Source organism: Cricetulus griseus, chromosome 2 (genome assembly GCF_003668045.3).
Source record: "Cricetulus griseus strain 17A/GY chromosome 2, alternate assembly CriGri-PICRH-1.0, whole genome shotgun sequence".
Taxonomy (NCBI): domain Eukaryota; kingdom Metazoa; phylum Chordata; class Mammalia; order Rodentia; family Cricetidae; genus Cricetulus; species Cricetulus griseus.
In genome coordinates this window covers 398230883-398256789 of record NC_048595.1, presented here as the reverse complement: position 1 = coordinate 398256789, position 25907 = coordinate 398230883, and the positions used below count along the sequence as shown (strand labels likewise).

The window sequence follows — 25907 nt, the reverse complement described above, 5'->3', positions numbered from 1 at the left end:
AAAAACACACTCTATAGGATGATATGAATACCCTCCCATGAACTTCACACTAGGCCTCCTATTGGGGACAGTCCTTCTTCTTCTTTTTTTTCCCTCCATTTTTTTAAAAAATTAAATTAGAAACAAGATTGTTTTACATGTCAATCCCAGTTTCCTCTCCCTTCCTTCCTCCCCTGCCTCCCACTAACACCCTACCTATTCCATACCATTTCCACTCCCCAGGGAGAGTGAGGTCTTCCATGGGGGGGGTCTTCAGAGTCTGTCATATCCTTTGGGATAGGGCCTAGGCCCTCCCCCATGTGTCTAGGATGAGGGAGTATCCCTCTGTATGAAATGGGCCCCCAAAGTCCATTCCTGTGGTAGAGATAAGTATTGATCTACTACAAGAGGTTCCACAGAATTCCGTGGCCTCCTCATTGACACCCACATTCATGGGGTCTGGATTAGTTTCATGCTGGTTTCCCAGTGACCAGTCTGGGGACCAAGAGCTGCCACTTGTTGAGGTCAGCTGTTTCTGTGGGTTTCACCAGCCTGTCTTGTCCACTTTGCTCATCACTCCTCCTTCTCTGCAACTGGATTCCAGTTCAGTTCAGTGTTTAGCTGTTGGTATCTGCTTCTACTTCCATCAGCTGCTGAATGAAGGCTCTAGGATGGCATGTAAGTTAGCCATCAATCTCATTATCAGGGGAGGGCATTTAAGGTAGCCTCTCCACTTTTACTAAGATGGTTAGTTGGTGGGGGACAGTCCTTCTTAAAGAATGCACATAGGTCATGTTTCTTTCCTTGTTATTCTCTTATAATTACAGGATTTGAGAGCAAACCTCTAGGAACTTATTGTTTTTGTTTTTTTAAAATTTAAATTCTTTAATTACTACTCGTATTTACATATCCATGCCCCCATTCCCTCACCCTTCCATTCTCCCATGTTCCCCACCAACCCCCCCAACTCCTCCCCAGGGATAGTGAGGCCCCCAACAGGGGACCTTCAAAGTCTATCATATCATTTGGGGGAGGGCCTAGGCCCTCCTTGCTGTATCTGGGCTGCAATAGTATCCCTCCATAGGGAATGGGCTCCCAAAGTCCATTTGTGCTCTGGGGTTAAAGACTGGCTCCACTGTTAGAAGTCCCATAGACTATCTTGGACTCCTAGCTGGCACCCACATTCAGAGGGCTTGGTTCGGTCCAATGCTGTTTCCCCAGCTTTATGACTAGGGTCTCCATGCTCTCACTAGTTCAGGTCAACTGTTTCTGCAGCACCGTCTTGGCTCTTTTGTTCATCCCTTCTCCTTTTCCACAACTGGATTCCAGGAGTATGGTTCAGTGCTTAGCTGTGGGTGGCTGTTTCTGCTTCCAACAGCTACTGGATGAAGGCTCTAGGAATGGTAACCAAGGAAGACATCAATCTCATTATAGGGGAAGGGCATCAATGGCATTTTCTCTACCACTGCTTGGATTCTTAGTTGGGGTCATCCCTGTGAATCCCCTAATATTTCTCCTGTGCCAGACCTCTCTTCATACTTGTAAGGAACTTATTGTTATTATTGCTATATTTTACTAGCAGGGCAATTTCATGCTGGCCAAATAAATAAATAAATAAACAAATAATAATAATAATATAATAAAATCCAAATTAAGTCTTTTAAAAAAAAATCCGTAGTCTTTACATGTCCCTTAAAGGATAACTACTCTTTTTGTTTTTTGCAAAAATATTGTCAATGTCAGTTTAGAAATGCCAGAAGAAAAGAAGATAGTTTGGGGATAGTTTACTTTTGAGTCTAGGAGACATTAATACAAGGAGATGCTTACAAAGTATTTTGTTAATATACAAAAAAAGATGCAAAACTGTTATAGCGAGTGTCTGCACTCTCATCCCTGCTGTGGTCCCAAGGTCACTAGACACTCGACAGTTTTATCCCAGATCTCTCAGGCACACCCCAAACAAACAACTCAATGGCATTTCTTAGGAAAAGATCAATTTGAGATTTGAGGAGAAACTCTACAGGAGTTTCCAACACTGAGATCCAGAGAGATTGCTACCCTTCCTTCTATTTCTCTCCATAGTAAGAGATGAATGATAAATGATCAAGTTGGGGGAGTTTGTCCGCAATGTAATTTCAGCAACACATAGGTGTGAGGTTTTTAAGCAGATGTTACTGGCAAAATATTCCCCTCCCAGGCACCCAGCCCAGCAGGTGTGTGTATATATAGGGACTGAGCCAGATCTTTTCCAAGGGAGTCACAACTCCTTCCCTCCCTGCTCTCTGTCTCCTTCCAGCTGGGCCCTTGCTTCCCACCTCTGGTTGCCCTAGCAACCATGAGCCACAGGTTTAGTTCTCAGTCTGCCTTTAGCTCCAGGAGCAGGAGGGCCTATAGCAGCAGGTCCTCCTCAGGCTTTGGTGGTGGGAGACAGGCTGTGGGGTCTGTGTCACGGGGGAGGTGTGGTGGTGGTGGTTATGGAGGGGGCTTTAGCTCCAGGAGTCTCTACAGTCTGGGTGGTAGTAAAAGCATCTTTGGGAGCCTAGTGGGGAGAAGTGCCAGTGGTTTCTGTCTAGGTGGAGGAGCAGGAGGATTTGGAGGAGGAAGAAGCTTTGGAGGTGGTGGCTTTGGAGGTGGTGGCTTTGGAAGTGGTGGCAGATTTGGAGGTGGCTTTGGGGGTGCTGGATTTGGTGCTAGCAATTTTGGGCTTGGGGGCTTCGGTCCTTCTTATCCTTCTGGGGGTATCCATGAGGTGACTATTAACCAGAGCCTCCTGGAGCCCCTACACTTGGAGGTGGACCCTGAAATTCAGAGGGTGAAGACCCAGGAGCGTGAACAGATCAAGACCCTCAACAACAAGTTTGCCTCCTTCATCGACAAGGTGAGTACCTCAGGGGCAGATAGAGTCCTTGGTCACCATCCAAATAGCCAAGAGGGTGTCACACTCTGCCATAGTGCTGCTACTACAGTGCTGTTTTAGTTTGATGATGACAGTCACTTCCTCTTCTGTGTGTTCTGAGACTCCAAGAGAGCATTTGACCGAAGCTTTCACAGAGATAGCATTTAATGTAGGCTTCTAAGAGATGTGTTGTTTTTATCTTTCCCTTTTAGTAGGAAAGCAGATAAGGGGTGTGACAAAACCCAACAGATACACATGACAATAATCTCACTCCCAGTCATCATTACTCACATTCCATTTATCTGTGTATCTAATCACCCATTTACTCCTTTAATCACCCATCCCCAACATCCATCCTTCTACCCACCATCTATACACGTCTATTCATTCACCTACCAACTCAACCCCATCCATCCATCCATCCATCCATCCATCCATCCATCCATCCATCCACTTATCCACCTGTCCACACACATCTATCCGTCCACTTATCCTCTCAGGCACACATCCATCCATTACCCATCATCTATTCACAACTATCCATCTCCATGCATCCATCCATCTATGCATTCACTCACCCATCTATGTCTATCTACTTATCTAAACCCATGCATCTAAGCATCCATCCGTTCATCCATCCATCCATCCATCCATCCATCCATCCATCCATATTCATCCATCTATATATTCATCCACCCACCCACCCATCATCCACAATAAATATCATCTAAACATCCTTCTACCCACACTCATATGCATAACCAATTTACACCCGCATGCATTCCCTGCTACACACTCAAATGTCTGTCAGTCCACCAATTCACATACCTATCAGTCTACTGCCCATTTGTCCCGCTCCCATTCAATTATTCAATTCACAAATATTTTATTAGGTTTACTGTATACCACCATACACAGAAGCTACAGGGAGCTCCAAAACTGAATGGTAGAGAATTGTGACAGTTTATAGGAGATGCGTTAGCATGTGTGGTACTCTTTAGGTCATGGTAGCCTGAAGGTGCCATGAACGGTGCCTGCTGGATACTGAGAGTGCTTCACTCCTATCTCCTATCTGAGAGACCTCAGATCCTATCTGGGTTTTGAAGGTGCAAGAAAGCCAAACAGCTCTCAGGCAGCGAGAATGTCCACGCAGCAAGGAGGCATAAAAAGTGTGAGCCCCTCAGGGAATGTCAAATGTCAAAACTTCTGGGAAAGTGACAGAAGGGAGGGTGGTGGTGATATAAGAGAGGGACAGGCAGCACCAGCAGCTGGGAAGCTGCCGGAGGCTTCAAATGAGTATCCTGGTGGCAGGTCTCTCAGAAACTAGGGTCAGTATCGTATAATGAAACATTCTGTCTGAGTTGTTCTTTTTATGTTGCCTGGGGACAACAAAGGGCCACCGTGACGCCCTTTAACCCAATTCACTGATTAGGTTCGCCTCGTGTTCAGATCTCCGAGGAGAGGTTGGCAGATAGTAAAAGCCTCCCTTTTGGCACTTGCCCAGAGAGGCACAATGCCCACTGCCTGCTATCAGGGCAAGTGTTGGAGATGGAGCAGTGTGTGAGCAGGAGGAGGACATGGGGGGAGGGTCGTGGACAGACAGCCCCAGGGAGTTCAACAGAACCAGGTGCTTGTGGCTACTTCTGATCACTCTGGGTGAGAAACTCTTTTGGACATCATTGTGCATGAGTACAGGCAGAGACGGGAAAATTCACCTAGAGCAAGGACTTCATAGTGAAGGAGATGCTACCAGGAGGCCAAGGTTGGCCAAGAGAGGAGCAATGAAAACTGACATCCACAAAGTACCACGGACTTCTGGAAATTAATCTGGGATTTTCACTGGATCAAGGCTCCTGCCATCAGCAGAGGCTCATTTAGTTTCACAGCAGGGTACCAAAGTAAGAAGATAGTGGCTTCCTGTCCTCCCTTTGGAGCAGGCCACGATGACCATCAGTCACTGGGTCTCCCCAGATTTCACTACTGTAATCTCTCAGTTTGGTTTCTGATTTCCTGCTAGTACTGCCTGGCCTATTCTCAATAGCATAGCAGAGCCATCCCGTGAAAGGACAGCACCTTCTCCTAGTAAATCCTCCCCTGACACCTTGTCTCATTTGGAATAAAAGCCACCATCTGAGAAGGTCCAGCTCCACTATGCCACTGTCAGCGAACACACAGCTGTAATGGAGTGTAGAACTGATTTTTCCACTCACTGGGAGTGTCACCACAGAATAAAAATAGATAGTGGCAGGAATTCCTCATGGAGGTGTTATAAGCTGTCCTGACATGTCTGCTCTGAGAGCTGGTTGCCCAATCCCTTGCTGTGATACAGCCAGCCAAGATAAGCCTGAGACACAATGCTCTCTGCACACACCCTTCTGATTAGAGTCAGAATCTAAAGGGACTTGGCAAGAGCTGGACCGGTAGACAGGTGGAATCTCAGGGATTCGGGGATTCTGGGTGGCTTACAGTGCTTCATCATAGGATGGTGTCTGCAAAGTGCTCTTCTGATTCCACAAAGCAGTGGTTTCCCCATTCCCTTCCACAGCTCCTGGAAGAGGGCGCTGGGCTTTAGAGATCTCTTCTTCTCTTAATGTGCATATGTGAATGGATGTGTTTATAAACATATTTATACAGGAATGTGCTTGTGGGTAGGAGTATTTGTGTACAAGTGAGTGTGTGAATGTGTGCATGTCAGTGTGAGTGTATGTGAATATGCCTGTGTGTGAGTGTGAATACTTGTGCATGTGAGTGTGTATATGAGAGTATATGGTACACATTTTTATATATGTACATGAATTGTAAGAATTTGTATGTGTGTGCACACGCGTGCATAGTCCCCGAGGGAAGCACATCGTTGGCACAGCCCTCTCTATCTCTTCATGGGAGAGGAAGTTCCACCGTGGGCCACCAGCAGGGGAACAGTGAAAGCTGGATTTTGTGACACCAAGGGCAATCAATGCACTTGATTTGTATAGCCAGCCCCAGCTCTGTATCCAATCTTTATTCCCGAAGTGTGAGGGGAAAAAGTGATGAAGAAAGAAAAAACAGGGCCGGGTCCATGCTCTATTTCCTGGAAATAGTAATCTAGGTATTTCCCCAAATATCTGTCAGCCCAAAGTTCTTACTTGGAGCATTTAAATACATTTCAGGATTTTAAAAAGTGAAAGCACTTAATTAAAAAAAAATCTGCTGCCTTGAAAACCACAGTTGCAGACAGCAAACATGGTAGTGGATGCAGGGGACACCTACTGAAGCTTGCCCAGGATATTCCAAGACCTGGTGTTACTTCTGCCTTTTTGCCCTCAGTTATGTGCCACGCTCCAATCACAAAGACAAAGGAAATGGCACTTGCTCATTTTGGCATGGATAAATTGAGTGTGGGATGAGAGCTCTGTTATGTCAGGGTGTGTAGCTGGATGAAACAGGCTGGAGGTGACATAAAAAGTCACATTACCTCCCCCAGTGGCCTAAAGGCCCAACTTGAACTTCTGATGTTTGAGTGTGCTACAAGGCCACTGATTGCTCTTCCCATGCAAAAAAGCTGTTCTGACTCACGGTCTGGGGTATCCTGGGGACCTTGCTCTTTAGGTGCGCTTCCTGGAGCAGCAGAACCAGGTGCTACAGACAAAATGGGAGCTGCTGCAGCAGGTGAACACCTCCACTCGAACCAGCAGCCTGGAGCCTGTCTTTGAGAGTTACATCAGTCAGCTGCAGAGGCAGGTGGATATTCTGACCTCCGAGCGGTCGCGCCAAAACTTGGAGATCAGGAGCATGCAAGATGTTGTGGAGGACTACAAGAGCAAGTAAGGACCCAGGTGGGGGAGGGGTCAAGCAGAGTACTCAGGGTCCTGCTGTTGCAGTGGGACCAGGGACAGTCATGTGGGCTCTGCAGTGTATAACTGCAGGGGGCGACTTTTTTTTTTTTTTTTTTGTTTTTCGAGTCAGGGTTTCTCTGTGTAGCTTTGGAGCCTATTCTGGCACTCGCTCTCTAGACCAGGCTGGCCTCGAACTCACAGAGATCTGCCTGCCTCTGCCTCCCGAGTGCTGGGATTAAAGGCGTGGGCCACCAACGCCTGGCCTTTTTTGGGGGGGGCATTTTACATAGGACAGTTCTGGTGGGATAGCAATGACAGCCAGTTGTCAATTATATTGAGCATCAAAGAGCAAGGGATGGGGGGGATGAGTGAGCCCAGCCTACAAATTCATCTCTCTGTCTGGGGTGTGTCCTCCTTGCTGAGTGCTGTGAGGAATAGATCTGTGGTTCTCAAACTTTAGCATGCATCACGTTGCATCAGACCCTGTACCCTACCCCAGTGGTTCTGATCTAGTGAGCCTGGGATGCAGCCAGAGCATATGTATCTTGAACATATTTCTAAGAGATGGTAATGTTAGTGGATTGGGAACCACACAGAGTGGCACTGATTGAAATAAAATGATATTTAGTAGTTCTTAGTATTGGCACTTACTAAGCCCCAGCAATTATTGGCAATAATGGTAGGGATGACAGGAGCTGAGTTTCAGACCAGCTAGCTGTTCTTGAGCAACTGTATGTGCCAGAGGGGCCTCTTCTACACTCTCCCACCTCAAGGGGTGCAGGTACTTCTCTTAGCATCACCTTGACATGCTTACTGTGTTGGGTCACATGTGAGTCTACAGGGGAAAATGAAACTCACTTTGTAGGTCACAGGTGGGGACAGAACTATAGGTGAAATATTTTCCTCTTAAAAGCTTTAGTCAAAGCAATTGTTACTTTATGGTCTTAATGGAAAAGCTTGAAGTAAACATGTGTAAAGTTGTATCAGAATAACTATGGACATTTGGGGACATTCTGTGTGTCTCTGAGTTTTTCATGTCGGGTCCTTGTCCTTACTATTGGTTAGTAGGATTGGGAGCTACCCCCAGCTATTCATCAGTGAGGCCAGAACACCAGGCCCTGGCAGGGGCCAGCAGTGCTGGGAGCAGGGCTGTCTGAGTTCAGGACAGTGGAGGCTTGGAAAAGTCTGGGCTTTCTGCTGGGAGGCGGAATCTCAGAGAGCCAAGGCTATCCCTTTCAGCCTGCTTCTTGCCTTCATCACAGGTATGAGGATGAAATCAACAAGAGGACGAATGCTGAGAATGACTTTGTTGTTATGAAGAAGGTAAGGGATGGGGGGAGGTGGTCCTCAGGGAGTTGAGGATTGGGTAGGAGAGAACCCAGGAGGATGCTCTGTGCTGTGGACAGGGTGAACACTTGTACCAGCATGGCATGTATTCTGCCCAATTGCAGGGCACTTACACAGAAAGGAAGTCAGATGGACACTGTCTTGGGATCTGGGGAGGGACCTGGAGAGCGGATGTAGCTGACCCATGTGTGGAGATTGTTGTGCCTTTCTAGCTAGGAAAGTAAGTCTCTAGGTCCCTGATTTGAGTGAAGTGATGGCACTTTTTAGCCAGGAACTAAACCTGGAGAGCATTTGCCACTGGCCCTGGGCCAGCCACAATGCTGGTGGCAGGCGATGCCTGGGTGATGAAGTTAAACACTTTTGTCATTCAGGATGTGGATGCTGCTTTCATGGGCAAATCAGACCTGCAGTCCAAAGTGGACACGCTGTACGGGGAGGTCAACTTCCTGAAATATCTATTTGATACGGTGAGTTCAGTCCTGAGGAGAAGCCCTTTGCTTTCCCCACTTCCCATAAGAGCATGAACTGGAGAAGGCTCATCTCACCAGGACCTCAGCTCTTCACATTGGGGCAGCCCTTCCCTCAACTGCAAGGGTTCTGTGGGGTCAGTGGAGGTGGTGTAGGGCACTGAGAATCTTGAGTAGGTGAGGGTGAAGTTTCCTGCTTCATGTTCTCAGGCCTCCTGGGATATGAGGGCAACAACCATGTCTTCATGCTCTGTGGGAAAGCCATCTGGCTCTGGGAGAACCCTGTAGAAAATGATAGAAGGGATTTTGTGGAAAAGACAAACTGAAGGGGATCAGGATAGTTTGCTCTCCAAGTCCACCTGTCACCTGTGTCCAACTTGGGGGTTCATGTTCAGAACGGAATGCTGTATTAGAAGCTCTACTTACCTTATGGAGATGTTAGTTCAATAGAAGAATGCATAAACTGAGAGATTCAATTATTTGCTTGGTCAAATTGCTAGTCAGGTGACTCCAAACTGGAGTCCTTTCCACTGTTGTTGAGAGCTCTTACCGCTACAAGGAGCAACTGTGTCTTTCAAAGAGCTGTACCAAAAAAGTGGTGAAGCCTGAGCAAGGCTGGGACATGAGTTCAAGAGAGGCATGATGGAGAGGGGGTCACAGGGCTCCTTCCTCCTGCCAAGATGCCTGGGCCCCATCACTTTTAGTGGAGATACTTAAGAGCCCCCATGTATGTTTCATAGCATATAACAATCCAGAGAGCTTTCTCCCAAGAGGCCCTTCTATCTCAGATTCTGGCTTCCTCAGACAGCCTTGAGGGAGAAGAAAGGAGAAGACGGAGGCTCTAGGAGGAGGGTGGAAGGAGTGAACTATGCTCCATGTCTCACAGGAATTGTCCCAGATGCAGACCCACATCAGTGACACCAATGTCATCTTGTCGATGGACAATAACCGCTCCCTGGACTTGGACAGCATCATTGATGCAGTGCGTGTCCAATACGAACTGATTGCACAGAAGAGCAAGGACGAGGCCGAGGCACTGTACCAGACCAAGGTGAGCTTGGGCTCTGAGTTTGCACCCCCAAATAGACAGATACTCCCCAAACTGATATTGCCTCCTGACTTTAAAGTGTGACATGTCAACGATAAAGACTTCAGAAGATTTGGCTAAGGATTATCCTTCTCTTCTTACACTCTGAATATGTTTGGTCCGTTCCTGCCTGTTTTAGTTATTTATTTTTAGTTAATACTCCTAGGTGCCAGATGACTAATTTTCCTAAGCCTCTTAACAAGCAGCTGCCGTTAAACCCTAACTAAACTCAGAAGCGCAAATTACAAGTGTGTTCTTTAGCCACGGCAACATTTGTTGTTTTTGTTTTCATAATATTATCTTATCTTTTTGTTTTCTATTTTTCTGTTTTATGTATCACTTAGAAATGACTTTCTGTGACTCTAAGTATTCTACAACTTTCTTAGCAGTATGAGAACTTATTAGGTGAATACTTGTCACTCTGCCATTGAACATATTTTCTATTTTCTCTTAGGTATGAGTTCATGTTTCTGAATGGCTAAGACTTAGTTAAAGGAACAAAGGCTGATGGCCCAGTCATTGGGTTCTGAATAGGCAGGATGTAGTGATCTCCTTTGTGGATTTTGGCGCTAACTCTAGGGCCACTGACCTCTATCCCACAATCTGAAAAAGGATGTTCTGGGAAGCAGTGGACTTTTTTACAGGACTGGGGGAGGGGAGTTTTGTCAGAATGCACATTTCCTTGTCAGCATTTCCCGAGGATGACCTGTGTGTAGTCTGGTTGCTGACACAGGAGAGAGAAAACAATGAACATGGGTGCTCTGAGGGCTTCTGAGGCCAGGAGCTCCTGGAAAAGGGGCAAAGAATATGGTGGATGGGAGAGTGAGGAGGGGGTCCCAGTGTGGGCAAGGGTGGTGTGAAGGCTTAGGTGTGTGTGAGAAAGGTGGCAAAGGGCATTAAGAAACATGTTTGTTTGAGTGGACTATGAGCCTGCCCAGGGACTGGTGGAATTGAGGGAGGCTTGCTATAGGTGCGTGTGTGTGTGTGTGTGTGTGTGTGTGTGTGTGTGTGTGTGTGTGTGTGTGTGTTGTGTACTGTGTGTCTGCGCATGTTGTTTTGCTCCTCAGCTGAGGGAAGTTTGGGGTGGGTGTATGTAGGATCATAACTCTAGGTGGCCTTTACTCCAAGAGAGAGCAGCCCAGAGCTTTCTCTGGGATACCCTGATGAACCACTGGTGCTGACCATGGTGCTGCCTCTGACCCATAGTACCAGGAGCTGCAGATCACCGCCGGGAAACATGGAGATGACCTGAAGAACAGCAAGATGGAGATTGCAGAGCTCAACCGCAACATCCAGAGGCTGCAGGCAGAGATCGCCAGCGTCAAGAAGCAGGTGGGATGGACGGGTGCTCATGGTGGGGTCACCAGACATGCTACCTCCCAAAAGGCCCAGGTCAGATTCCAGGTGCTCAATGCCTCTGTGGTCCTCCACTTGTCTCTGGTTTAGATTGAACAAATGCATGGATCCATTTCTGATGCAGAGGAGAGAGGAGAAAGGGCTCTCCAGGATGCAAAGCAGAAGCTACAAGACATGGACGAGGCCCTGCAGCAGTCTAAGGAGGAGCTGGCCAGACTGCTGAGAGACTACCAGGCAATGTTGGGGGCCAAGCTGTCCTTGGACGTGGAGATAGCCACCTACCGCAAGCTGCTGGAGGGCGAGGAGAGCAGGTGGGTGTATAGCAGCTGTGTCCCATGGGCCAAAGAGATGGATGTACCCATGGAGCAATGAGAATGAAGAAAGGCTTTTCCAGGCATCCCTAGAAATATTGGTGGTCCGGGGTGAGCAGAAACATTCAAGTTAGGATGTATAGGTTAGAAGGGTAGGGGAGAAGCCATTGCTATCACCCCACTTCTCCCAAGCACCATGCTTCTGAACTCCCGCCTAAGCTAGGTGCAGCCAGGTGTGATCTGTGAATGCTACAAGGCTTCATGAAAGTGCTAGGGGACAGCCCTACTCTACCCCTACACCAGCGTCTCTGCTCCTATGGCTGATGACCTTGCTTTGATTTCACAGGATGTCAGGGGAACTGCAGAGTCAAGTGAGCATCTGTAAGTAGCATCGTCCAGGGACGGAGGCTGGATGGGCTGGTCGGGGTGGCCTTTGTTTTCTACTCTCATACAAGGAACACCAGAGTGAGCAAGGCCTGCTTTTTCTTGCTTGTGATACTCGCCGACACTGGCTGGAGATCATTAGGAGATGTCTTCCGTAAAAGCTGAGCACTAAGGACCTGTCCCTAAACAGGGGTAGCATACTTAAATGAATGCCTACATCCTTCTGAAGTGCTCACTTGACTTCCAGTGCCTCTGTTTGCAAAGAGGAGGTCACCACGGACCACGAGCTGCAGGCACTCACGGCAGGCAGGTGCAGCTGGGCCCCCTTTGCGGTCCTTCTGACCCTTGTGCGTCTGTCCTTCCTTGGTACAGCTGTGCACAGTAGTCAGGTGACTGTAGGCAGTGGCAGCTACGGAGGCGGCAGCGGCGGGGGCTCCGGAGGTTACAGCGGAGGGTATGGCAGCAGCTCCCGTAGCGGCGGCGGCGGCGGCGGCGGCGGCAGTTATGGCAGTTACGGAGGCGGAGCAAGCTCCCGCGGAAGCGGTGGCGGCGGCGGCGGCAGCTACGGCTCCAGCAGCAAAAGCAGCAGCAAATACGGCGGCAGCGGCCGCAACAGCGGCTCCTCCCGCACTCAGATAGTGCAGACCTCCACCCACAGCTCGCGCAGGCGCGTGGTGGAGTAGCAGCCACGCGGCTGCAGGACCTCTCCTGCCGCCTTTTCCCCTCCAAGCCCTCCCGGGCTCTCTCACCTACCTTTTCCCAATGGGTCTCAGCAAGCTTCACTTCGACTCTAGATGGGGAAGCAGGTCAGATTCACAGCCTCTTTTAAAGACACATGCTCACCCCTCTGCTGGGTCCTGATCCCCAGGGACCAAACTTGTCCAGCAATGAAAAAAAAGAACTTGGAGAACAACTTCACTAGGGGCCTCGTTTCCTAAAACTGGGAAGCTCAGTAAATAATAGTCCCCCACCCCCATGGGCCCCTTCTGAAATCTTCGCTCCCAGAAGCCCACTGAAAGGCAAGCTTGTTTAGTAAGGGGCACCCCTGAGCCAAGGGCCATCGGGACCCTTGCTCTGTAGCCTCATGCTCCCTCACCATGATGACAAGGGTAGGTTTGTTGTTCTGATTCAGTACCTGTAGGTCATGCCCGTGCTGGCCTTTTTTTATCCCCTGGGTTAACAGCCCCAGGTAGGGATGTTTCAGTAGGCCCAGGAACTTAAGCTCTTGTCCAAGGAATGGCTGGTCTCAGCAGTGGGTAGGGTGGGATGGGGTGGGAGACAAACAAGTTTTGTTTCCGTCCCTTCCAGCAGCCCCCTGTACTTGGAGCCAGCCCCTTCCAGAACTCTGCTCAGACCCCCTAAGTCCCTTCTGATCTCTGGTTCTGAACATTTTGCTAGACTTTGATTCCTAATTTAAAATAGAATTTACTTTGACTCCTAATTTAAAATTGAATTGATGGCTCTATGAAAAACCCTTGAACTGTGCTGATGGGGCAGGAAGAGAAAAATACTACCCAATGAACAGCCTCTAGAGAGGGAATGTGGCCTTGTTTCCGAGTTCTGGGGTCCCCTTCACTGGCTTGCTGAGTCTGTAATTCTGTCTGGAAGGGCTTCTCTGCAAGGGTCCCCTGGGGAACGCTTGTGACTTCATTGCCTGGTTGGAAGCTGTACTTTGAAGGGTTTGGCAGTTCTGTTTTTTCTGTAATAAATTTTTTCTGTGATCTCAGTACATTGTGTGGTCAGGAGACAAGTTATTTCTTCTGTTCTTTGAAATTAATTCAAATTTGGGAAGTTAAAGTTTATTATTATTATTACTACTACTACTACTATTATTATTTCTCTTGTGTGAGTATAGGTATATACTTATACAGGCACATGTGTGTGTGGGGTATATGTGCAGGTATGTGCCCATGGAACGAGAGGACATCATTAACTGTTGGTCTTTGGGTATTGTCTATCTTCTTTTTGGGGGTGAGGGAAGTTCTCTTATTGGCTTGTAACTTGCCAAGCCAATTAGGCTAGTCTGGTGGACTTTCCAGTGAACCTCATGCACCCACTGATTTCTGCCTAATCTGGTGCTAAGATTGCAAGTGTGTGTCATATGCCAGGCATTTAAATTGTGGGTTCTGGAAGAACAGTTGGGATCTTTATGCTTGTAAGGCAAGCATGTTCCTGTGGTGCTATCATGGGTTCCCAAGGTCTATTGTCTTCATTATTTTTTATTGTACAAGCAGTGTACCATCTTGAAAAGTCTCCCAAGCTCTCACCCTTGCTAATCATTTAAAAGGCAGCTGCACAGTGGTTCAACATTTGTGTAGTTCCTATGATGGCTTATTATGGGTTGCAATCATACTAGAGTGAATTATTGTGCGGCAGGCAGTGGGATGGGCACTGAGATGCCACGGAGAATGGTTTCTGAATCTTGAACTGCTGAAATACACATAGCACAGTAGAGGGGAAAAGAAGTTCAGAGGGAAGAGAATTTTGCTGCAGGCCCTCCAGCTTGATGGTGGGAACGAGACTCGCCCCCAGGGCCCAAGCAGACCTAGAGCTGGAATGTGGGGCTGTAGCACGGGTCACTGGAGGGCAGAGCTAGCTTCTGGAGACTGGAAAGTGGTGTGGGGCTTGGGGTTAAAGTAGGGGCAGATGTAGGTAGGGAACCAGGGAGGGTCCTCTGGATAGGAGATTAAAAGACAAGGAAGGGTGAGAATGTGTGAGTGAGAGGGAGCAATACCATGGGAGACATTAAATTAGGAGGCCAGGAAGCAGGGTGGGGGGTTGGGGGCATTCGCTGAGTGGAGGCCTATTCACTGATGGGGGGAAGGGCCAGGACAGCTTTAATAGATTCTTTAAATGAAGCAAGATCCAGAAATTTAAAAATAATGGAGTCAATCACTCCATGACTACCTCCTATGTGGACTTTCAGAGTCTGTGTGAGGGAGTCTTGTAAGATTTGTGACCTGGCTTCTCATTCAATGAAGCAATACTAATAGGATATAGGTATGAGATGCATTCAGTTTTGACCACAGCCTATATTGGTAAGATGTGTTCCCAGGCACACCTGACATTCTGTTTTGGTAGCAGGTCTGTTGGAAGTAGGCTAGGGGAAGGAGAGATGAGCAGAGGGATTTTCCCAACAGAAGAAGATAAAGAGGTTATGGAAGCAAGGTTCTGCATTTAAAGTAAAAAGCCAAGTGCCTGGAGCCTGAGCAGTAGCCAATGAGAGGTGGATAGGCAGCAGTGAGAATAAAAATGATTGACAGCGTTTACCTGTCGGTGAGAACGCATTAGTCAACAGGGCGTGGTGATGACTGAAGACAGCTATGGGAACCAGGAAGAGGAGAACTAGGAAGAGCCCTATTCAGGCTCTTCTGTTGTGAGACCACCCTGGGGGCTCTGAATGCCAGGACTGGTAACAGACAGGAGCCTATTCAGAGAACAGTGACCAGGGCAGTAGTGGTAGGCGTAAGAAGTCTGGTCATTGTGAATGGCTGGAGGGTCTGGAGAGAAGCCTTGGGCAGAGGGAGATGGACTTATTGGCAGTAGAAATTTGAAGAGCCTGCCTAGACAAGGAGGTTTGGCCCCAGCCAATGACCCACTTGGACAGGTGGGAACTACAGTAGATTTGATTGCGTGTGAGAGACACCAGCTGTTTAGCTGTGATGAGAGGGTCCTCCTGGGGAGTTATCAGGTTGAGGGTAGTCACAAAGGACGGTGGGGATATGTGCATGGAGGCACTTCACGTCTCTGCTGCCTTAAGTGTGCCTGTGGGAGAGCCAGAGGAAAACAAGGGGTCCTACTTTGTATGTTTAATGAGAAGAATAAGCAAAGAGCCAGGAGCTGTAAAACAAAACTGAGCTTTCTGGCAGCACTAGACCCAGTTGAGGGCGTGGACTGAGATCACTCACGTGTGCATGATGCTTGAAGGGAATCCAGGGTGACTCTGGGAAAAAGCATCAGGACAGGGCTAGTCATAGGCCATCTTTCTCCATCCTTGTGTACTGGAGTTAGGATTGTCCCAGAAAACACAGCCTTGCCTCTTCTAACCTTCAAAGACTTGACTGTCTTAGCCAGAGAGGAATAGAAACCATGGACCAGGAGGGAAATAAATGCCCTAGTTCTAGGATTGTGGACAGGGAGATGCTCCAGGGCAGGGGCATAAGAAATATGGGGAGTGGGGGAGAAAACAAGCAAGGTCTCTAGAATTTAGAGTCTATATGCGTATGTTCTGGGCAATGGGGAATTCTTTAGGGCTTGAACTAGGACACTGGGAGGCATCAGAAGACTCTAGAGAGGTTCCCTGGTGTGGTCAATGAGCAGTCTCACCAGGGCCAAACGCCATCATACCCACACCACCCTGATGAGAATAACAAGCAATTCTATAAACTGTACAGGATGTCTTGCTTGTGTTATCTCGTGCGATTTCCATTGTCACTGTGACAGGACAGTAGGGGTTTGGTGGGGTATTTTATAATGCTGAGATCGTACTTTCCCATAAGGTAGGCAGTCAGAAAGACAGCGAAGCTGGCCCATCACCCATCACCCATCAGATACTGACTGGCAGGAGCACATGCGGATCCCAGGGGAGCTTTGCCAGCTGCTCCTCCCCCTGGGAGGATGTGGCAGGGCGGGCCACAATAGAAATCTAAATTTAATTTCCACCAGCTTCTCAGCTGCAGAGATTTTTATCTAGGACATGGTGAACAGGAAGAACAGCCATTGGCTCACCACCATTCTAACTCCATCTGACCTTGGATGAGATGTGCGTGTCTAGGCTGGGAAAGTTCTTGGTCTGAGGAGGAGTCTTGAGAATGCCACCCAATTGCCTAGCCCTTTGGCCCAGGAGGTATCTCCAAATTAAAGAGCCAGGTGCTCCAGCAGTCCCTCGTCAATCTCTCTGTTGCTCCCATGGCTTTGCTGGACTTGCTGCCCTGGTTTTATCAGCTTTCCGATCAGTCCAGGAAACTGGATGTCTTCAAGTTGATCAGTGCTCTGTTGCTGGGTTGGGCTGGGAACTTGGGCTTCTGGGAGGTTCTCTAGAATGAACAATCATTTCCAAATGTCCCAATGCCAAACTTGGAAGGCCTTTAGGGGGCTCCAAGTTGCAGCCTGGCTTCCAGCCTGCTGCCCCTGTGGGGCTTTGCTCCACTCCACAGAAGAGGCAAGCATTCCATGGTTTCAGCCAGGGTTCCTTGCATCTAACTCTGCCTCCTTCTGCTGCAGGTGCTGGGTGCTAGCATTATTTCTCTGGGGTGCAACATTATCTTCCCCATGGCAAACTCAAGGTCTTCACAAGTCCTGGCGAGTTTCAAGAACTTAAATCAGCATTTCAATGGTTTTCCGCAAGGGGCTTCTCTCTCTCTCTCTCTCTCTCTCTCTCTCTCTCTCTCTCTCTCTCTCTCTCTCTCTCTCACCCTGCAGTTTCCTTGGAAGGTAGATTTAGTCCTTACTTTACAAATGAGGAAACTTAGTCTCAGAGAGGATTGGTGACTTGCCTAGGGTCATACAGCTAGAAATGTGCAACCAGGAGTGTGATAGCACCCCCACCCCCGACTCCTGCCCCAATACAGATTGATACAGCATTCATTGCCTTTCTCTTACTTATGGCTCTTTGGTTCCCTCCTCTCTGGCCTCTGCTGGCTCTCCCACTGACCAGCAGTGACTCTTGGGGGCTGTCCTGTTTGCTGCCTGCTTTCAGTGAATCTGCCCCTTGCTCTGCACCTTTCCATCGTGCATTAAAAAGCCTGGGCCCCTCCTCAGCCATTTGTCAGCTTTCAACGTCTCACCCCGCCTCCCCATTGTCTGTGACTCCCCTGAACTCCTCCCAGGCTTCAATTTTCCCCACTCCCCTGAAATTTCTTTCTCCCACAGACCTGGCAGAGTCCCTCAGGGCTGGGTGGCTTGTCATTGCATGTTCCTCTTAATTCTTTTCTTGGTCCCATCCCTCAAAAAGCTCTCAAAACATTACCACACCTGCCCCTGCTGTGCCCCAAAGCTTGTCTCTTGGCAGTAGTGTGGGAGTGGGGGGTGGGGAAGGGCCTGTGCAGACATTCTGGAATGTTGGGATTATCCCTGCATATCTGGGTCCATATAGGAGACTGAGAAGCCCCTAAGACATGGAGGATTTGTATTGGTGAACAAGTACACAGACACATACCTGCAAGAGAGCTAGTATATCAGCATATGCTCTGCTATGGCAGTAACCTAGTTTAGGGGAAAGAGTCCAACAGAATAGCAGTATTCTGTCAATCACGGAAACCTCCTCGGAGGAGGTGAGGTCTGGGTTGACCACAACACAAGCTGGGTGTTTGGTTATTACAGTGGCCTGGTAGACTGAAGCAAGAGTCTAGAGCAGCTAACCAGGATGTGAGGTGTGTGTGTGTGTGTGTGTGTGTGTGTGTGTGTGTGTGTGTGTGTGCGCGTGTGGGATGGGCTTTGGAACAAGCTGCCAGAACACTGTAAGGCATTATCAGAAAGAGAAGAAGTGAAATGGGAAAATGAGAAGAGACAGAGAAAGGGGGGAAGAAGAGGGCTTGTCAGTCTGGAAGAAGCACAGACTGCTTGAGGCTGAGTAGAGATGGTATGTGTGATGTAGGTAACAGGCTAGCCAAGGTCAAGAGACATGTGCTCTATAGTTGGACAAGCCTGACTTGTCAGTTACCATCTGGTGACCCAGGGCATACGTTTCAACCTCTGTGAACCCAAGTTATCTTTTCCTTAAAGCGGGGCCAGTACCTCTCAGAAACTTCCACATGAGATACGGCACCCACAGAAGTTTGGGCTGCCTCTCTTTTTCATTCATGTCTGTGTTTTCTATGTATGTGGCTTATGCCTTTGTTTCACAGGTGTTTTAAAGTATCCGATACCCAGGACATCCTAGGAAGTAACTGTGGCTCACCAGCAGTGCTAAAGTTCCTATGCTGTGGAGAGAGAATAGGGGTTTGATTCAGAAATCGGAGCATTCCTAGGAATTGACTCTATGATCCGGGAAAATGCCATTTACTCCTTTGGAGCCATGTTCTTACTTACTACTTACAAGTAGACAGGCTTGATGGTACAGCCTTGGAGCATCAGAAGATGGGAATAGTACCCAGGTCCACTTGCTTTCTCTGTACCTCTTCTCCAGGTTAGGAGACAGGTCAGCAGAAAGCCCAGGGTCTGGGCCCACATATCTTGTCCTAGACGGAGTGTATTAAGCCTCTCTAGGCCTCAGCTTTCAGCTCCATATAGTGGGTTCAATGGCATAGTTCCCTGGGCTCCGGTGGGAAACAAGCTTTGTATGTGTCCTATGGGAGCCATGCGAACTTAAGATGATTTTGTGTCTTCCTAATCCTTCTAGTTCCTGCCTTTCTCCTTCTCAGGGTACCTGCTAGAGTGTGTTTGCAGAGCTATAAACTGTCACCATTGCCTGGTTTTCTCTCTGTTGGTTGCTCAGGGAAGCAGGGCTCATTGGAAGGATCTGTCATTGGCTGGCACACACATGCACACACACATGCATGCGGACACATATGCACACTCCTCCAAAATGCTAGAAGGAATCGATTGTGCAGAATGATATGTCTCATAAGGGTGTATGCTGAACTAAAAGAATTTTGATTGCCTGTCAGAAGATGATTAGGCAACAGTCATTAGCACAACAAGGCCATCCGAGTCCCCATTGTTCCCAAGACCTGGATTACTCATTCCCTAAAGAGATGGTTAGTTTAACAGCCCAAGGATGTCGGCACTATGACAGAGTTCCAGAAGACAGTGTTGTTGAAATAGGAGGAGTGGGGGGCAGAGGACAGGCTGGGATACTTTTTGGAGGGTAGGCAAACATGATACAAGAGAAAGCTTGATGCAGAGGGTGCAGAGGGTGCAGAGGGTTGGCACAATTCCCTGGGGGCTTTTCAGATGCCCCTCTCCTTGTCTGTACAGAGGGGAATTTCCAAGCCTTCACAAGGCTGTTTGGAGGCAGAAGCCAGAGCAGCAGGCTCCTCTAGAAGGTGCCTTCCCCTCCATTTGCATCGAGTGTGGCGGAGCATGCCAGGCTTCTAAGAAGTCTCTAAATGATCATCTGTGTAGGCTCAGGTCTTTCCAGATCTCCATGTCACTACCTTCTGTAAATATTGACCAACTATAGCTCTTCAGAAAGGCCCCTGACCTGGTACCATACATGCTGTGTACGCTGATGCCTGGAAAGAACAGAATCTCTCTCATCTTCAAGCTCCTCTTCTCAGAGTGATTTGAAGGAATATTTCCCATGATCCAGGATCCAAGGACTCAAAGGATAAAATCCCTTACCCCTCTCTTTCTTTCAGAGCCCTCCATAGCAGCAAAGCATTTCATGCTGTCCAGTTTCCCCCACAGCACCCAGGAGACTGTGAACTCAGTTGCATGCTGACACACAAAACATGGATTAGGATCTTACACGCTGGATTTAGCTAGGTACCCACAGTTCACACGCCAAATGGCCACTTACCACCTATGGAGATGCAGGGAAACTTCTCAACTCTCATGCCTCAGTTTTTCTCATTTAAAAATGGGTAGATTAATGTCTTTCTCAAATGAACATTAACTCACTGCATATAAACCATAAGACACATCCTGGCACATGACCAGTTTCTGACTTTCTCTCCTCCACTCCCCTTAATAGTTGTTGTCATGGGCTCTAGAAACACTGTGAACATCTCAGGTCAAGTTTTCCAGATTTCTACGACTGCCTTCCCTTCCAAACCCACTGCCATGCCTCAACTTCCCCACTTGGCTTTACCGCGTGTACTGGGTGTCTACCCATCTCATCACCCCACAAGCATGCTGTACTGGCATTTGCAGACCACCTATTTTTAGTTGCTGGCCTCATATGCCTATTTGTTGCCCTGGTTTATCTTTGAAAAGGAACAACTCGGAAACTTAGGTGCTTCTAGGCCGTCTACCCATTGATCCTGCTGGGTGACACCTGTTCTTCTTTTGGTCAATCAGTGCAATGTATTTGTAAAAGCCTACTTCAGAAAACATTTGCTTTTTAGCTTACAAAGCCTTTACTCTGTTCCAGGAGATGTAATTTGATAAGTGCTGGGGTTTGAACAAACGATCTCAGAAAAAAAAAAAAAAAAAGAGAGCTCCTTTAGGGATCCATGCTCGAGGAATTGCACCTGCTACTCAAGCAGCATACAGTGGCAGGGTGAGAGTACAGGGATTACAAAATCTTATCAAGACGCACCAAGGAGTCAATTCGGGGTCCTAGTTTCTCAAAGCCACGAACACTTGAGGAGAGATCCTGTCAGATAAAATGATTACCACACGAGTCAATCTTGTCTGCACAGCAATTTTGAGAGCCCATCCTGGGAGCTAGGTGTGTAGTGTTTATCGTATTGTTGAGGCTCGTAAAAAACTTGTATGGCTGCAGGCAAGCCAAACCCTTTGCAGGCTCTGCATCTCCGCTGAGTCTGAGGACCAAGCCCAATTTCTTCCTCCAGTATATAAGGGCATGGTGCTGGGCTCAAGGCAGAGGAGTTCTCAGCTCCTTCCTTCTCTGGTCTTTACTCTTCTCTCTCTAAGCCAGTATGAGTCGACAGTGTAGTAACAGGTCTTCATGCCGGATCGGGGGCGGCAGGGGCTTCAGCTCCGGCTCCGCAGGCCTTGTTAGCTTCCACCGCAAATCCACCAGCAGCTCTGTGCGCCGCAGCGGAGGAGGCGGTGGCGGGAGATTTTCAGGAGGCTTCTGCGGGAGTAGCGGGGGTTCTGGTAGTGGCTTTGGAAGTAAAAGTCTTGTTAACCTTGGAGGTGGCAGGAGCATCTCCATGAGTGTCGCTGGAGGTGGACACTGTGGTGGCATGGGTGGTGGCAGCTTCGGTGGTGGCAGCTTCGGTGGTGGCGGCTTTGGGGGTGGTGGTTTTGGGGGTGGTGGTTTTGGGGGTGGTTTTGGTAGCGGTGGTGGTGGTTTTGGCGGTGGTGGTTTTGGCAGTGGAGGTGGTTTTGGCGGTGGAGGATATGGGGGTGGTAGATTTGGGGGTGGTTTTGGGCCTGTCTGCCCCCCTGGTGGCATCCAGGAAGTCACTATCAACCAGAGCCTCCTGCAGCCCCTCAATATGGAGGTTGACCCTGAGATTCAAAAAGTGAAGTCTCAAGAGAGAGAGCAGATCAAGACACTCAATAACAAATTTGCCTCCTTCATCGACAAGGTGAGTTCATCTGCTTGGAGTTCAGGGAGAGCTAGCTGCTCCTAGGCTGTGGTCCTGAGCAGCAAGATGGGGTAGGCTTAACCTTATGTGTCTGCATTTGATGACTAAAAAAGGCCACGTGGAATGGAATTCTGGGACATATGCTAAAAGTATGCTCAGGAGTGATGCTAGTGAGTAAGTTCTTTATTGAACAAAGGGGATATGAAGATGAGCCTGTCTGACATCCTGTTGTGTTTTTATTGAGTTCTTGAATTAAGTTTGGACTCACATCTGTTGACTAGAGATAATACAGAAGATGGCTAATGGATTTTCTAGGGTGCAAATAAGAAACCCCATAGGGGTCTTCCTGGCCATAAAGGATGCCCTGTGAAGTAGCAGGATGAAGTAGGTTAGTACCAAATATCTTGTGTTGTTAGAGGATTTCTATTCCCTGGCAATTTCCCATGAGTATTGGATTGGGAAGGAGATTTTAAAAATACACATATCCCAAGGTTCAGGTCTAGAAAAACATGAGCCAATTTTGACTTTTCTGCTGATTTATCAATAATGTCAATATAATTTAGCCACAATAAATTTCAATCCAAATTAGTGTTTTCTTAACCTATCTTTGAACTGTATATATAGCCCAGCGATGCAAGTTTCTATCTGCTTAAAAAAAGTTGGAAGGCAAACTTCTTAAATATCACGTATCCATTTCAAAGCATCATTCCAGTAATTTAATGTGTGCTGTACTGTTGGTGTTATACAGTTACTTCCTTTCTGAATCAACCCATGGTTTGGGTTTTGCTCTGAGGTTGATGCCACCTCAAGCAGCATCTCCCTAAGTCTCTTGCTGCAAATGGGAATTTAAGTTCTTTTTACAGTGAGGCATTGGTCTTGCTCAGTGGCTATCAGACCTCATTCCTGCACTTGAGGTAACAGGTCTTCTGTTCCTAGGTGCGCTTCCTGGAGCAGCAGAACCAGGTGCTGCAAACCAAATGGGAGCTGCTGCAGCAGGTGGATACAACAACCAGGACCCACAATTTAGATCCCTACTTTGAGACATATATTGCCAACCTCAGAAAGCAAGTGGACCAGCTGAAGAGTGATCAGTCACGGATGGATTCCGAACTGAAGAACATGCAGGACATGGTGGAAGACTACAGGAACAAGTAAGAGAGACTAGTCGGGTGTTCGTTGACTATTGAACCTGAAGATTTCCAGATATGCTAAGAATATGACTTATGTAACAATGGCTTTCCCTCATTTAGGGGCAAATCAATTGGGCATTAAAAATTTCTTCATATTCTCAGAAGAGGGAGAGTTAATGATTTTAGTACTCAGAAGAAAGGGGTGGCAAGATGACATTGCTTGTGGAGGGAGACAGTCATAGGCAGTGAAACACTGACCTCCTTTAATTGCTTATCAACTATGCTTTCCTGCAGGTATGAGGATGAGATCAACAAGAGGACAAATGCAGAGAATGAATTTGTGACTATCAAGAAAGTAAGCAGATTCTGTGGGGGTGGAACTCATCTGTGAAACTAGATAGAGGCCATGGCTGAAGGAAGCCATGGTGTGGAGAATCAGGTAGCCAGCCTGCTGAACATCTGAGGGTAGGGATATTTTCTCTCATTTCTATGGACCTATGCTAGTCTAGGCCTCAGCTGCTCTTTGGTTTCCAGTACCTATAGTAAGTGGGGATGCAAGTTTTCAGCCAGGCAGGCTCTCTATGGTATGAAGAAATGGAACAGTCTAGAACTGTGATCTAACTGGGGAAAAGCGAAGTAGACCCCAAACTCCATTTCTCCTTGGAAAACTCCTTTATGGTTAGTGAGAGGAGCCCGTCCCGGAACTAACATGGCTTTATGGTACCTTTGTTCTTCTAGGATGTGGATTCAGCTTATATGAACAAAGTAGAACTTCAGGCCAAGTTGGACAACCTACAGCAAGAGATTGACTTCCTCACAGCACTCTACCGCGAGGTAAACACTTGAATTTCAAACACCTAGATGGAGATCCTTGAGTCCTGACCCCACTGCTTTGCGGAGGGTCTTCCTTCCAACATGAGCCTTCCCTCTAAGTTGCTTATTTTCTTATTCTGTAAGAGTCACTGAACTATTATATCCTTCAGGAATTATCTCAGATGCAGACTCACATCAGTGAGACCAATGTCATCCTGTCCATGGACAACAACCGCACTTTGGACTTGGACAGCATCATCTCCGAAGTCAAGGCCCAGTATGATGACATTTGCCAGAGGAGCAAGGCAGAAGCTGAGACATTCTATCAGAGCAAGGTAAACACGGATTCTCTGGAAGGTCTGGTGTGGTTCCCTGTGCTGGCTGGCATGTTTGTGTGCCCAAGCACACTGGTTTCTACCCACATCTAACTGAACCAACTTGCCATCTTTAGTATGAAGAGCTGCAGATCACTGCTGGCAAACATGGTGACAGTGTGAAAACTTCCAAGATGGAGATTTCTGAGCTGAACCGAGTCATCCAGAGAATTCGATCTGAAATTGATAGTGTCAAGAAGCAGGTACCCTCAGTTACACAAAATGGGTGACCCTTTGACATGGGGGGGCATTTTGAGTCTTGCAATCCTTACCAACCCTATACCACCTTCTCTATTCCTTTGGGAGGACTTTGTCAGCTTCTAGAACTCAACTCTCATGTGGGAAACTCTTAGAAAGTTTGTGAAAATGACCTAGTAGAGAAAAGATGATGGTCACAATGATGCCCATGACCAGAGCAGACTTAGGAGCTGAGGAGTGAGGAGAGGTAGTCAGAAGGTTCAAAGTCAGCGTGTGGTAAAACTTCAGAGCATTAGTTCAGCTCAGAAGAAGCAGCTGTATCACCATTTAAAGAAAGGTGGTTGTGGTGACCTGAGGGCCAGCGGTCCTGTGTGCCTTGGTGTATTGACCCACTGAGGTGGGGAGGCTAACATGATGGGAAGATCAGGTGACATCAGGGACTGCACCCAGGTAATGTGGTCTGCTCTGTCCTCAGATAGCTCATATGCAGCAGAACATCAGCGAAGCTGAGCAGCGCGGTGAGAACGCGCTCAAGGATGCCCAGAAAAAGCTCAATGAACTGGAGGAGGCCATGACACAAGCCAAGGAGGAACTGGCCAGACTGCTGCGTGACTACCAGGAGCTGATGAACACCAAACTGGCCCTGGACATGGAGATTGCCACATACAGGACCCTCCTGGAAGGAGAGGAGATCAGGTGAGGAAGGTCCCTGTCAACTTGGTCACCAGCTAGCTGTAAGAACCTTTTCTGATTTAGGGAGATCTCTCCCTGCTTGCACCCAGGCTTGGGAGACACCAGGCTAAGGAGCAGCTTTCATGGAGAGCACTAGGGAGCCGTCTACGGGAAAGAGGCCTGAGCGGGTACGGTGTACTGAGGGGTTTTTGCTTTGTTTTCCGCAGGATGTCTGGAGAGTGCACCCCCAATGTCAGCGTGTGTAAGTACAAGGGCGCTTTGCTGGGTGGGAAAGGAGTTGAGTGGGATGGGGTGTAACCGAGTCTCTCTGCAGCGGTGAGCACCAGCCACACCAGCATGAGCGGAAGCAGTAGCCGAGGTGGCGGAGGATATGGCTCCGGAGGTGGCAGTTACGGCTCTGGAGGCGGCGGCGGCGGCTACGGCGGCAGCTCCGGTGGTGGCAGCTACGGCGGCGGCTCCGGAAGTGGCGGCGGCGGCGGCGGCGGCAGCTACGGAGGCTCCGGCGGCAGCAGTGGGGGCCACAGAGGTGGCTCTGGAGGAGGCGGTGGCAGCTCCGGAGGCAGCTACGGTTCCTCTGGGGGAGGCCGTGGAGGATCCAGCTCCGGGGGCGTTAAGTCCTCTGGGGGCAGTTCTAGCGTAAAGTTTGTTTCCACTAGCTACTCCCGAGGGACCAGATAAAGAAGTGCTCACCACCCCATTAGCTCTCCCTTGGTATCACGACCAAATATGGCTGGCAAGACCAAGATCAATTGTACCAGCCTTATCGGAGAGTAGAGCTATGGTTAATTGTACCGATTCAGCCGATTTCCCTGCGCTTTCCCCCGCCCCGCCCCGCCCCGCCCCGCTCTGCCTCCAAAGAAGTTTTCAGATTAGTACCAATCTGAGTCTCCTGGT

The 25907-nt window shown here is 48.3% G+C and overlaps 2 protein-coding genes across 2 annotated transcripts; both read left to right on the top strand.

Annotated features, from left to right (window-relative positions):
• The first annotated feature begins 2314 nt into the window (after positions 1–2314).
• LOC100765610 (keratin, type II cytoskeletal 1b) lies at positions 2315–12325 on the top strand. Its single transcript, XM_027396643.2, has 9 exons — positions 2315–2857; positions 6464–6678; positions 7953–8013; positions 8409–8504; positions 9391–9555; positions 10798–10923; positions 11038–11258; positions 11605–11639; positions 12015–12325. Exons 1-9 carry the CDS (start codon positions 2315–2317, stop codon positions 12323–12325), a joined length of 1773 nt encoding a protein of 590 aa, XP_027252444.1.
• Positions 12326–21187: 8862 nt separating this feature from the next.
• Positions 21188–25691, top strand: LOC100765316 (keratin, type II cytoskeletal 1). The gene is made up of 9 exons (XM_027396042.2): positions 21188–21805; positions 22742–22956; positions 23230–23290; positions 23674–23769; positions 23919–24083; positions 24200–24325; positions 24796–25016; positions 25220–25254; positions 25327–25691. The coding sequence occupies exons 1-9, from the start codon at positions 21188–21190 to the stop codon at positions 25689–25691; spliced, it is 1902 nt and encodes a 633-aa protein (XP_027251843.1).
• The last annotated feature ends 216 nt before the right edge of the window (positions 25692–25907 follow it).

Coding starts and splice junctions, on each gene's coding strand:
- LOC100765610 (XM_027396643.2), top strand. CDS start 2,315: ATGAGCCACAGGTTTAGTTCTCAGTCTGCCTTTAGCTCCAGGAGCAGG. Junction 8,014..8,408: donor ACTTTGTTGTTATGAAGAAG/GTAAGGGATGGG, acceptor TTTGTCATTCAG/GATGTGGATGCTGCTTTCAT. Junction 8,505..9,390: donor TGAAATATCTATTTGATACG/GTGAGTTCAGTC, acceptor CATGTCTCACAG/GAATTGTCCCAGATGCAGAC.
- LOC100765316 (XM_027396042.2), top strand. CDS start 21,188: ATGAGTCGACAGTGTAGTAACAGGTCTTCATGCCGGATCGGGGGCGGC. Junction 22,957..23,229: donor GTGGAAGACTACAGGAACAA/GTAAGAGAGACT, acceptor GCTTTCCTGCAG/GTATGAGGATGAGATCAACA. Junction 24,326..24,795: donor TTGATAGTGTCAAGAAGCAG/GTACCCTCAGTT, acceptor CTCTGTCCTCAG/ATAGCTCATATGCAGCAGAA.